Source organism: Chrysochloris asiatica, unplaced genomic scaffold, assembly GCF_000296735.1.
Source record: "Chrysochloris asiatica unplaced genomic scaffold, ChrAsi1.0 scaffold00023, whole genome shotgun sequence".
NCBI classification, from domain to species: Eukaryota; Metazoa; Chordata; class Mammalia; order Afrosoricida; family Chrysochloridae; genus Chrysochloris; species Chrysochloris asiatica.
In genome coordinates this window covers 20,174,339-20,186,627 of record NW_006408541.1, presented here as the reverse complement: position 1 = coordinate 20,186,627, position 12,289 = coordinate 20,174,339, and the positions used below count along the sequence as shown (strand labels likewise).

General features: G+C 44.0%; 1 protein-coding gene across 2 annotated transcripts in view; it reads left to right on the top strand.

Moving 5' to 3' along the window:
• The window catches only part of TOX2 (TOX high mobility group box family member 2), a 189,625-nt gene that overhangs the window by 42,500 nt on the left and 134,836 nt on the right, over positions 1–12,289 (top strand). The window contains exon 1 of one of the 2 annotated variants that reach the window (XM_006839281.1): positions 5,619–5,951. The exons of the other annotated variant lie outside the window; for it this stretch is intronic. Within the exon in view, the coding sequence (XP_006839344.1) occupies positions 5,721–5,951 (231 nt within the window). The 5' untranslated portion in view covers positions 5,619–5,720. Of the gene's footprint in view, positions 1–5,618; positions 5,952–12,289 lie in introns of those variants that run through there. 2 annotated transcript variants of the gene reach the window in all.

The window sequence follows — 12,289 nt, the reverse complement described above, 5'->3', positions numbered from 1 at the left end:
CTCTGTTGATAAGAATGTTGTTTATTGGTCCAGTGGTGAGGATTGTTGTTTTCTTGACATTGGGATGTAACCCATACCGAAGGCTGTGCTCTTTGATCTTCATCAGTAAATGTTTTAAGTCCTCTTGGCTTTCAAGGTTGTATCATCTGCATATCTCAGGTTGTTAATGAGTCTTCCTCCAATCCTGGTGCCACGTTTTTCTTCATATAACCCAGCTTCTCAGATGATTTGCTCAGCATACAGATTGAATAATTATGATGAAAGAATATAACCTTGTTGCACATCTTTTTAAATTTTAAACTATTTAGTGTTCCCATGTTCTGTACAAACAACTGCTTCTTGGTCAGGTACAGATTCCTCATGAGCACAATTAAGTGTTCTGGAATACTCATACTTTGCAATGTTGTCCATAGCTTGTCATGATCCACACAATCGAAAGCCTTTGTGGAGTCAATAAAGCACAGGTAAACATCTTTCTGATATTCTCTGCTTTTAGCCAAGATCCATCGGACATCAGCAATGATATCCTTCATTCCACAGCCTCTTCTGAATTTGGCTTGAACCTCTGGAAATTCTCTGTCAATGTGTGATTGTAGCCGTTTCTGTGTTACCTTTAGCAAAACTCTACTCTCATGGAATATCACAGAGATTGTCCGATGATTTCCGCATTCCGTTGGGTCACCTCTCTTTGGAATGGGCACAAATATGGATCTCTTCCAATTAGTCAGCCAAATAGTTGTCTTCCAAATTTCTTGGCAGAGATGAGTGAGTGCCTCCATCAATTTTTCTTCCGTCAATTCCTGGTGCCTTGTTCTTTGCCAATTCCTTCAATGCACCTTGGACTTCCTCCTTCAGTATCATTGGCTCTTGATCATATGCTACCTCTTGAAACGGTTGAACATTAACCATTTCCTTTTGGTACAGTGACTGTGTATATTCCTTCCATCTTTTCTTGATGCCCTCTGCATCATTCAGTAATTTGCCCAGAGAATCTTTCAATAATGAAAGTCAAGTCTTGAATTTTTTCTTTAGTTCTCCCAGCTTGAGAAATGCTGCCCGTGTTCTTCCTTTTGGTTTTCTGATTCCAGATCTTTGCACATTTTGTTGTAATGTTTGGCTTTATTTTCTCTAGCTGATCTTTGAAATTTTCTGTTCAGCTCTTGTACCTCTTCATTTCTTCCATTTGCTTTAGCATCTCTACGCTGGAGAGCAAGTTTCAATGTCTCTTCTGACATCCGTTTTGACCTTTTCCTTCTTTCTTGTCTTCTTAATGACTTTTTGCTCTCTTCACATATGATGTTCTTGATGTCATCCCACAACTCTTCTGGTCTTCGGTCTTTAGTGTTTAATGTATCAAATCTGTTCTTTAGATGATCTCTAAATTTAGATGAGATATATCCAAGGTCACATTTTGACTCTCATGGACTTGTTTTCATTTTCTTCAGCTTCAGTTTGAATTTGCATACGAGTGATTAATTGATGGTCTGTCCCACAGTCTGCCCCTGGCCTGATTTTGACTGATGATATGGAGCTTTTGTAGATGGTCAGAAAAAGACTTGTTGAATGAATGAATGAGTGACTGACTGAAACGATGATACTTGAAGGAATTTGAAAAGCATTTATGCTTTTCCTGTAGCTTTCACATTTTCCCTTAACTTCTCTGAGTCTTTACTTTCAAGTGGCATGTTTCGTGTCCAACAAGCAATACGGGCCTCTTTCCATATCAGTAAAGTTGATGGTTTTCATGGCTGTATAGTATTCCACCCCATGGAGAGCCATGATTCATTTAATCAACCTTCCTATCAATAGATGCTGTCATATTCTTATAAATAATGCAACTAAAATCCATGTCCATGTGAATTTAGTCCCTTGTTGAATGAGTCTTTCCTTCAGATAAGTTCTTAAGGAGCCCTGGTGACATAGTGGGTTACAGAGTTGGGCTGTGCACTGCAAGGTGGGCAGTGTGAACCCACCAATCCCTCCATGGGAGAAAGATGAGGCTGTCTGCTCCTGTCGAGATTTACAGCTTCAGAAACCCTAGGGAGCAATTCTGCTATGTACGATACGGTCACTATGGGTCAGAACTGACTTGATAGCAGAGGGTGGATTTTGGGGTAAGTTCCCAGCTGCTGATTTTCCCAGCTTTTGATAATTGTTGTTGTTAAGTGCTGACTCATAGCAACCCTGTATAGGGTTTCTGAAGAGCGACTGGTGGGTTTGAACTACTGACCTTTTGGTTAGCAGCCCAGCGCTTATCTTACAGTGCCACACTGGGACTGCCTTTTGGCACTTACTTGCAAATCATCTGTACAGATGTACACTCTCAGAGCCAATATCCGCATTTCCCCTCTACTCTTGCTGAATATTATCATATATAAAAATCTTTCCCATTTTGATTAACAGAAAATGGTACCCTTTCTTCACTTTAATTTATGTTTCTTTTATTACTTGTCGTTAGTGGTTATTTGAAGGATGCTTCTTGGTCTCATTAGCCTTGCATTCTGATTGCATTTCTGCTAAGACAGAGTTGCTTGTTCTCTGGCAGTTCATGGGACTTTCAATATTGTTTGCCAGCACCACAATTCAAATGCATCAGTTCCTCTCTGGTTTTAGTTATTCATTATTCAGTTTTCATATGAATATGAGGACACTGAAAATACCATGGCGTGAGTCAGGTACACCTTAGTCCTCCAAGTGTGACATCTTTGTTCTTTAACACTTCACAGAGGTCTTGTGTAGCAGATTTGCCCAATGCAATAAGTACTTGAGTTGATTTCTTGGCTGCTGTTTCCATAAGCATGGATAGTAGATCCAAGTAAAATAACATCCTTGACACGTCAATCTTTTCTCTGTTTACCATGATGTTGTTTATTAGTCTAATTGTGAGAAGTTTCGTTTTCTTTACACTGAGTTGCAACCCATACTGTGATCTTCATCAGCAAGTGCTTCAAATCCTCTTAACTTTGAGCAAGCAAGGTTGTGTCATCTGCATATGGCAGGTTGTTAATGAGCCTTCTTCTAATTCTGATGCTGGGTTCTCCATATATATAGTCTAGCTTCTCAGATTATTTTCTCAGCATACAGATTGACTAAGTATGATGAAGGGCAACCATCCTGACACACACTTTTCCTGATTTTAAACCGTGAAGTACTCCCATGGTCTCTTTGAACAACTGCCCCTTGGTCTGTGTCCAGTTCTGCACGAGTACAATTGTTTTTAGAATCCCCATTCTTCACAATGTGATCCATGGTTTGTTATGTATCTTTGGCAAAATTTTACTTGTGTGTGATATTAATGATATTGTTTGATTTCCAAAAAATGTGTGTGTGTATGTGTGTGTGCATCTGAGTGCTCCTATCCAAATCGTCAGTCGATCTGAAATTTTCATCCATATTTGGATGATGGTGAGAACCATGAATCCCCTCATCCTTCAGACAAGCTCCAGGCACCTGCCCAGTTCTTGGTGTTGGGGTTAAGGCAGGTGGTCAAGGAGCTCACAACCTACCAAGTTAGAGCATCAATAAACACAGAAACAAGAGGCTTTAAAGTACCCGGGAGCTGGAGGACTCTGCTCTGAAGAAAATCATTCAGCTGTGGGTGAGACTACAGTAACCTGGTCTGGAGAAGAACGGAGATCTTGCAGCAGAAACCTGAAGGATGATTTGGTGTGTGAAGGACAGGGAAGGGTAGTCCAGGCAGAGGGAACAGCATGAGGAAGGCTCAGAGGCATAAAAAAAGACTTACCCTCTTTAGGAGCCTTTTCTAATCTTTACTCTCCGTCCTCCCCACACATACACACCCTCTCCATCACACGGCATTTTGCTGTTTTCCAGTCCTTTTCCTGTCACTTCATTGTTGTTACAAGTGGTTGACAATGGGCTGATTTCCCAGAACTTCTGTTGCTCCATCCTGGATAATCTCTCAACTCCTTGTCAGTAGCTTTTGGCTAAAATAGCTTTATAGCATCTAGCACAGTTGTTGTTGCTATGTGCCGTGGAGTTGGTTCCGACTCATAGCGACCCTCTACAGGGTTTCTGAGGCTGTAAATCTTTATGGGAGCAGAAAGCCTCATCTTTCTCCCATGAAACAGCTGGTGGTTTCAAACTGCTGACCCTGAGATTTGCAACCCAATTCATAACCACTACGCTATCAGAGCTCCTTATCTAGCACAGTACATGACACTTAATACCTACATACCAGTTGCTGTCTGAGTTGATTCCATCTCTTGGTGACATCATGAGCATCAGAGCAGAGCTGTGTTCTAGAGGGTTTTCAAGGACGGATCTTTCTGAAGTAGATCACCAGGCCTTGCTTCCAAGGGGCGTCTGGGTAAACTTGGACTGCCAACCTTTCAGTTAGATGTGTGTCTCCCAGGAAATCCTACTTAATAAGTACTCAATTACTGTTAGCTAAGTAGATGAATAAATAAGTAGCTGAGGTCTCTCTTGAGCTTAAAATGAGCTACTGAGCACTTTACACAAGTCTTGCATTTAATCTCTGCAAGTCTCTGGGGGGAGCTTTTATGATCCCCATTTTACAGTTGAGGGAATTGAGGCTCAGGGAAGTTAGCTGCTCCAGCTCTCAGAACTAGGCTTTAAGCCCAGGTCGGCAGGCTCATGGAGCCCTTGTTTAAGTACCATTGCATGAAAACTAGAATCCCTGGTGACACAGTGCTTGAAGTACTTGGTTGCTAATTTGAAGGTTGGCAGTTTGAACCCACCAGTTGCTCCATGGAAGAGCAATGGGGCGGTCTGCTTCTATATAGATTTACAGCCTTGGAAACCCTATGGCGACAGTTCTGCTCTGTCTTACTGGGTCACTAGGGGTCGGACTCTACTAGATGGCAGTGGGCTTGTGGTGTATATAAAAGCTAAGGAGACTGCAGGGGGACCCACAGTGCCACTGGCCAGCATTATCCCCCAGGTCCTGTGGTGGGTCGCCTTTTTAAACCTCTGCCTTTAGCGTAGTGGGAAGAATCAGGGAAGCTGTTTTTGATTTTTTTCTTTTTAATTTGCAAATTTCCACATACCTGTGGAAAAGGAAAAAAGAAAAGAGAGAAACAACAAGAAAGAAACAAAAAAGCAACAACTGAAAATAAGTCTTTTTCTTACTCCCCAGGTAGCCACTGTAAACAGTTAGGTGTGTTTTACATTGGATATCCAAATATAGCTACACATGTATACACGGATTTATTGTTCTGTTCTGTTTCAAATGGGGCCATGTCCTTGACCTTTTTTCACGCAACCAGACCACCCTCATTTCATCCTCTTCCGTAGAATGGATGCGTGGTGATTTATTCACCCAGACTCTAGGTTGAAACATTGAACTTGCCTCCGACTCTCGCCTGGAACTGCAGCATCCTTGGGCATGCACGGGGCACACGACTCTCGATATTTCTGCAGGCCTGCTGGGTGCTCAGAGGTCTAATTGCTGCACAAAAGGACATGCACGTTTTTCACATTGTCACGTGCTGCCAAGTTACCTTCTGAAGGCCCTTCCCGCTCAACATCATGTGTGTAAGGGGGGGAAGGATCATCAGCTGCATGTGATACAGAGCTGGGTTGCATTTAGGGGCTGCCTCCCCTCCAGCTCCCCGAGCTCTGGCATGGAGACCGCCACCAGGAGCTCTGAATACACAGGCCCAAATTGGGATTGAAGATGGATTTTTGATAAAAGAGGCTAAATAACAGGTTTTTCTATTTCACCTTATAGGACTGGGATGGGGGCGGAGGTGCCAGGCCTCCAGCCAATAGAGGACCAAGAGTTGTCAGGAGGGCTTATAAAGCTTGCTATTTCTGGCATTTTTTCTCTTTCTCTGCTGATTATGCAGCAGAATTGCACAGAGGCTGTCGCGGGCGCGTTTTCTCATTGCCTGGGCTTCTGTGGAATGAGGCTTGGGCTTCTTCTGCTTACAAGACGTTGGTGCATTGCAGGTGTGGGTTGGCAGAAGGTAAGCAGCGGTGTCCACCACCCAGGCAGGAGGAAGCAGGGGGCCTGGGCTGGTGCCTAGCACATTCAGGAGAGATGATGCTCTGGAGGGTCCAGGAGGCCTGGACATGGCAGCTCTTTGAAGAGGGATTCTGAGGTTGTTGGGCTTGACCTCAGGAGAGTAGGGTCTGGCTCTGGTCTTGCTGCCCAGAGAGGTGTAGGTGCCCAGGGTACTCAGAAAGCAGTAGTTCTTGCTTCCTTCACTCAGCACACCCTGCAGTGGGTCTGGCCGACATTGAGTGCCGGGGTCTGGCTGGCTCAGGCGGCAGACAGACAGTCATGATGGTGGTGGCCCGTGTCAGGCAGGGTCAGATTACCCAATGAGCAAGGAAAGCACAGGCTTACTTACTAATCTGTAGTGAACAGTTTCACGCTTTTTTCACCACATCAAAAGATTTTGCTTCTAAGTCTAGCTGGCATCTCTCTCCTAACCCACAGCACCTTCCTACAGAATCAAAGCCTCTTTTCAAATTTACAGTGAAATTGTTCACTGCACATTAGTCAGTAAGCACAAGTAAGCCAGTGCTTTCTGTGCTGGCAGTGAGGGAGCTCAGAGATAGCTGAGATGAGACGAGAGAGGGACCTTCCAAGGCGGACACAGTGAGAGATCGCTGGAGATCTGACTAGGAGTAGATCTTGAGCAGCCTCTTCATTGGATTTTGGAGTTTGGGGAATCAATAAAAATCCTTCTTAATATCTAGCGAATGCCACTTTTTCCTTTTGTCAAGTAAGGATATTAAAAAATAACTAGTATGACTCTTCAGTAACTATCTTTTTATAGAAGAAAGGATGGGGGAAAACAACAGCACACAGAGAAAGATCGCATTTTTCTTGTTTAAAAAGAAGGTTAAGTAACTTTTCTGAGGTCCCTACCACTAGGAAGAACAAAGCCAAAAAGGAAAAAAAAACCCCAAAAACCGGAAAGGATGTAGTCACAGATTTAAGGCTGTAGGCTAATGCGCTGGACTGTAAAGTCAGTTTGAACCACAAAGTCCACGGTTCAAGCTCAACAGTCGCTCCTTAGAAACCCTATCTATATAGGGCCGCTATGAGCGTAGTGGTTACGAATCGGGCTGCAAACCACAAGGTCAGCAGTTCGAAACTACCAGCTTTTCCGCAGGAGAAAGATGAGGCTTTCTGCTCCAGTAAAGATTTACAGCCTCGGAAACCCTCTACAGGGTCGCTATGAGTCAGAACTGACACCACAGCACACAGCTACCACCATGGGTCGGAACCTACTCAACTGCACTTAACAACACCACCACATATAAGTTAAAGAGCTTTGGAATGCAGAAGTAAAACCTGGCAGGCATTTCCCAGCTGTACCTTGTGAGGGGGGTGGGACTTGTTGCATGGCAGACTGTGAGACCCAACCTCTGCTGGTGCTCAGTATTTACCAGTTGTTGGAAATCGGCTTCCGGTATGTCCATCCCGGAAACAGAAGCTTACTCATAGGTTGCCTTTGCCTCATTTGGAATATTCCAGGAGAGATCAGTAAACAGCAGCTTGTGTGCCTTCTGCGATGACCTCCACTTTCTCCACACAGGCCACGGGATCTGCTAGAGAAGGCTTTGGAGCCCAGCTAGCCATTGAGGAAATAGCTATTGAGCGCCTACTGTGTACCAGGGCCTCGCTTAGGTACTGCGTTCAAATCTCACCTGGGCCACAAGCACACTCTGACATAGGGCAAGCTCTCCTCATCTGGGAAACGGGACAGTGATACCCATTGGATAAAACACCCCCCCTCCCCCGTGTGATGACTGTGTGGTGTGTATGCATGTATGTACACACACACATACACACACACACACAATGTCTGACAATTTGCTAGTACGTGGTGGAACCTTCATGCATGTTAAGTGAATGATGAACAACGGATCCAGAACATTGCTCTGTGCTTGGGAGCGGGGCTGTGTGGCATGCGGCGTGTGTTCTGGGGGAGTGCCCACTTGTGCTGTGCATCAGACCCACAGCAAGTAAGGTCTGGCCACTAGTCCTAAGAAGCTCAGATGTGGGGCCACTCTCTGTTTCAGAGCCCCAGCTGGTCTGAATCTCTGTCTTTAGTCATGAGGACTAGACTTGTTGTTGTTAAGTGCTGTCAAGTCAATTCCAACCCATAGCGAGCCTGTGTACGGTTTCCAAGGAGCAGCTGGTGAGCTTGAACCACTGACCTTGCAGTTCAAACGCCTTTGCAATCTGACGCATTAGCCCACAGTGCCACAACAGGACTCCGAGGACTAGACTGGGAGGAATTAATTACAGAAATAGCTGGTGAGATAATCAGGAGCTCTGGCAATGCTATGGCTAAGCTCTTGGCTGCTAACTGAAAGGTTGGTTTTGAACCCACCCTGTGACTCTGTGGCAGAAAAACTTGGTGATGTGTTCCTGTCAAGATGACAGCCCAGAACACCCTATGGGACAGTTCTGCTCTGTACCTGGGATCTCTATGAGTTGAAATCAACTTGTTATGTGTTGAGCTGTTAACTGCAAGTCAGCAGTTCGAATCCTCCAGTCAATGGCCAGGAGAAAGATGAGGTTGTTTGCTCTTAGCCTAGGAAACCCTAGGGAGCAGGTTGACTCTGTCCTATAGGGTCGCACTGCATGGTAATGTGCTGGATCGCAAGGTCAGTGTAACCTTCTAGGTCGGCAGTCCAAACCTACCAGCTGCTCCTCGGAAACCCTATACAGGGTCTCTATGAATTGGAATTGACTCATTGTGTTTTTTGGAACAACAACCATTAGTTATATTGGAACCAAGCTGATTCTTTTATTGCTAGCATTTTCTGAACAACTTAGTAAATGCAGGTCACCAGCCTCACATGGGTGGGATTTCAGGAGAACGGTCTTAAACTGGGGTTCAGGCTGCTACTTATAACCTGTTTACTGAGCACCTTAGGCTGGCTGACGAGGAAGGCTTGGGTGGAAGTGTGACTTTATGGGAAGGGTGTATCTTTGGAAGGGAGGGAATAGCTGGGATATTGCCCCACTCACATCCCCTGTGCTGGATTGCTAACCACAACATCAGTGGTTCAAGCCCACCAGCTGCTCTTCGGAAAACCCTATACAGGGTCACTATGAGTCAAAACCAGCTTGACGGCACTTAACAACAACAATACCCCTTGCCCTGGGACCTTCATTGAGCCCAGGTTCAGACCTGGCTTCAAACCATGTCTCTGCTTCTTGCTTGCTATAGTACCTCAGTCAGGCCACCTCGTGTCTCTGAGCAAGCATGTCATTGCCTATAGAATGGTAGATGATTAAGATTAAATGGGACAAGGTATATAAAGGCCCCAGATGGCACAAATGGTTAGCACACTCACCTAGTAACTGAAAGGACGGAGGTTCGATTCTACCCAAAGCTGCCTCTTCCGAAAAATCAGTCACTGGAAACCTTCTAGAGCACAGTTCTCTGACACACATGGAGTGGCCAGGAGTGAAAGTCAACTCAACGGCAACTGGATAGAAAGCACATTCTGATGCTCAGTAAATAAAAACATCCCCCCATCCTGAAGAAAGTACCCTGGACAGCCTGTGATTGGGGCTGGCACCCAGACGCTGGCACACATGGGTGATGGAAAGAATGTAGGTGCACTGGAGTGGGACAAACAAGGTATAGGACTCATCCTGCAGGTACTTGCTGTGTGGACTTGGGCAAGTTCTTTGCCAAAGTTCTCTTGTCTTTACTTTGGGCTGGTCCCTCCAGAGAGGGATGAGCTTCGTGTTTGAAATGAATTAACCAGTGATGAATAGCAATAGTGCTGCCTCGTGAAACCAACCAGTAATCGATGGAGGCAGATGCAAAGGAAGGGGCATGGGAGGCAGCTTTGGTAGCACCCACTGTGACTGTCTTGAGTTGGCATTGGGGGCCTTTGAGCTCCCCAAAACTATCCATTTCTGTCCAGAAAAGACACGTGGACAGTTGCAAACAGAATCTTGAGATAGCACAGGTGGGGAGCAGATACTCTACCTTGTCCCCCAACTCCTGCCCCAGTGCCATCTGCTGTTGGGAGGGAGTGTGTCAAGATGAGCACTGGAATTGGAACCACCTGGGCTTTCTAGACTTCTAGCTGTGGGATTTCTGACAACTCACTCACCCTCTCTGGGTCTTAATCTGCTGTGAAGAATAATTGAGGTCACAGGAGTTGTTAGGTGTTATTGAGTTGTTTTCAACTCACAGCAACCTTGTGCACAACAGAATGAAACATGTCCAGTCCTGTGCCAACCTCACAAGTGTTACATACGAGTTCACTGTTGTCACTGTGTCTGTCCATCATGTTGGAGCTCTTCTTCTCTTTCTCTGACCCTCCCCTTTTCTAAGCATGATGTTCTCCAGTGATTGGTCCCTCCTGACAACATGTCCAAAGTACAAAAAAGGAAGGCTCCCCATTCTGGCTGTACTTTTTCCAAGACAGATTTGTTTGTTCTTCTGGTACTCCATGGTACTTTTCATTATTCTTTGTCAACACCATCATTCAAATGCATTGATTCTTCTACAGTTTTCCTTATTCATCCTTCAATTTTTACATGCATATGAGATGATTGAAAATATCATGGCATGGGTTAGGCACAATTTAGTCTTCAAACTGACATCTTTGTTCTTGAACACTTTAGAAAGTCTTATGCAGCAGATTTACCGAATGCAGTATGTTGTTTGATTTCTTAACTGCTGCTTCCATGCGCATTTTGTGGAAATGCTCATTCATGGAAGTTATCAAATGAAGTATTTGGTAATTTCATTCTTTTTTTCCAATTATCATGATGTTATTTATTTATCATGATGGTTGTGAGAATTTTTGTTTTCTTTACATTGAGGTGTAATCCGTTCAAAAGGCTGCAGTCTTTGATCTTCATCAGTAGGTATTTCAAGTCCTCTTAGCTTCTAACCAAGGTTGTATCATCTGCATATCAGAGGTTGTTAATGAGTCTTCCTCCAATCCTGATGCCACATTCTTCTTCACATAATCCACCTTCTCAGATTATTTACTCAGCATACAGATTGAGTAAGTATGGTGAAAGGATACAACCCTGGCGCACACCTTTCCTGTTTTAAGCCATTCAGTATCCCCTTGTTCTGTTTTAATGACCACGTCTTGGTTTATGTACAGGTTCCTCATGAGCACAATCAAGAATGAGAATACCTGTTCTTCACAATATTATCCATAGTTTGTTATAACCTACACATGGAATCCCTTTGCATAGTCTATAAAGCACAAGTAAGCATCTTTCTGGTATTCGCTGCTTTCAGCCAAGAGCCGTCGGATATTCTTAGCTTCACATCCTCTTCTGAATCTGGCTTGAATTTCTGTCAGCTCCCAGTCAATGTACTGCTGCACCCATTTTAAAAATTATCTTCAGCAAAATTTTACTTGCATGTGATATTAATGATATTGTTCTATGATTTCTGCATCCTGTTGAGTTGCCTTTCTTTGGAATGAGCATAAATAGGGATCTCTTCCAGTTAATTGACAAGGTAACTGTCTTCCAAATTTCTTGGCATAGACCAGTGAGGGCCCCCAATGTTGTATTAGTTTGTTGAGACATTTCCGTTTAGATTCTGCCAGTTCCCAGAGCCTTGTTTTTTGCCAATACCTTCAGTGCGGTTTGGACGTCTTACTTCAATACCATAGGTTCAGAAGCCTAGGCTCCTTTTTTTTTTTTTTTTTTTAAGGTTTTCATTGTGGATTGAGTGTAAAGTTTACAGGGCATATCATTAGTTTTACATTCAACAAATCATTCACCTTGTTTCATTACAATGATTATAATCCCCTCCATGTACCATCAGTTAACAGTATTTCTCTCTATTCACTTTAGCTCTTTTTTTTTTTTTTTTTAATAACACTCAGGCATATATAATAATTTAAGAACACATTCTGCAAGTATGTCTCCTGGCCACTATCTCTTAGTCCCTCTTCCCATAAATCTAGAGTCCTCAGCTGCTCCTGCTCTCCATGTCCCCATCTCTGACTCCATCTCTGGTGTCGCTGCTTCTCTGGATAAAATCTCACATTCTGCTTGTGCTCGTCACCCTTGATGGTTCTAGGGTCCTTTGTTTTCTGCACTGTAAGATTAACTACTCCCCCGTTTTTGTTACAAAACGTCTACCTTTACAATTGTGACAGTCTCGATTAGTCATGATAACAATTACTCACTGTTGAATCATAAGAATCGTATCCCCCATCTCTTTTAACCAGACCCATCTAGACAAGATGAAAACTATTCAGTGGGGACTCTTATTCCTCCACACACTATTAAACTAAACTCCCCCCTTGAAACCTGGTAAGCCAGACACTTCTTGCCTTT